Genomic DNA, 347 nt, shown 5'->3' with positions numbered 1-347 from the left:
GCATTCACTGCTGGGGTAGTGAATGCTCCTGAGCTAGACTGGCTCTATGGCTAGTCAGAGCTCCCACAAGGCACACACAGCCCCGCTGGCCCCACTAACTTGTGGGGAGCCTGCAGCAGGGGACCCCCATGATTCCTCCCCAGATCTAAATGTTGATTCAGGAGAGACTTTGGAGAAGCAGGGTGACCAACCCAAGAGCCCAGATCCAGGTCTCCATGACAATCTGCCCCCACAGGGCCCGAAGCCAGAAATGGCCAGCAAGGAAGAGAACAACACCTTCCTTGGGCTGTCCTTCCCCAGGAAGCTCTGGAGGATTGTGGAGGATGCAGCCTTCACCTCTGTGCACT

At 57.1% G+C, this 347-nt stretch overlaps 1 protein-coding gene across 1 annotated transcript in view; it reads left to right on the top strand.

The window, feature by feature from the left end:
• Positions 1 to 46: 46 nt before the first annotated feature.
• LOC104982257 (heat shock transcription factor, X-linked-like) overlaps positions 47 to 347 on the top strand; it is an 11,917-nt gene continuing 11,616 nt past the window's right edge. Inside the window, exon 1 of the mRNA XM_010831605.1 lies at positions 47 to 328. Coding sequence (XP_010829907.1) covers positions 47 to 328 — 282 coding nt within the window. The remainder of the gene's footprint in view (positions 329 to 347) is intronic.

The sequence above is a fragment of the Bison bison genome, unplaced genomic scaffold, assembly GCF_000754665.1.
Source record: "Bison bison bison isolate TAMUID 2011002044 unplaced genomic scaffold, Bison_UMD1.0 scf7180017864529, whole genome shotgun sequence".
In the NCBI taxonomy this organism is placed as follows: Eukaryota; Metazoa; Chordata; class Mammalia; order Artiodactyla; family Bovidae; genus Bison; species Bison bison.
Note: the sequence above shows the minus strand (reverse complement) of the source record. Positions and strands in the feature narration are given on the sequence as shown.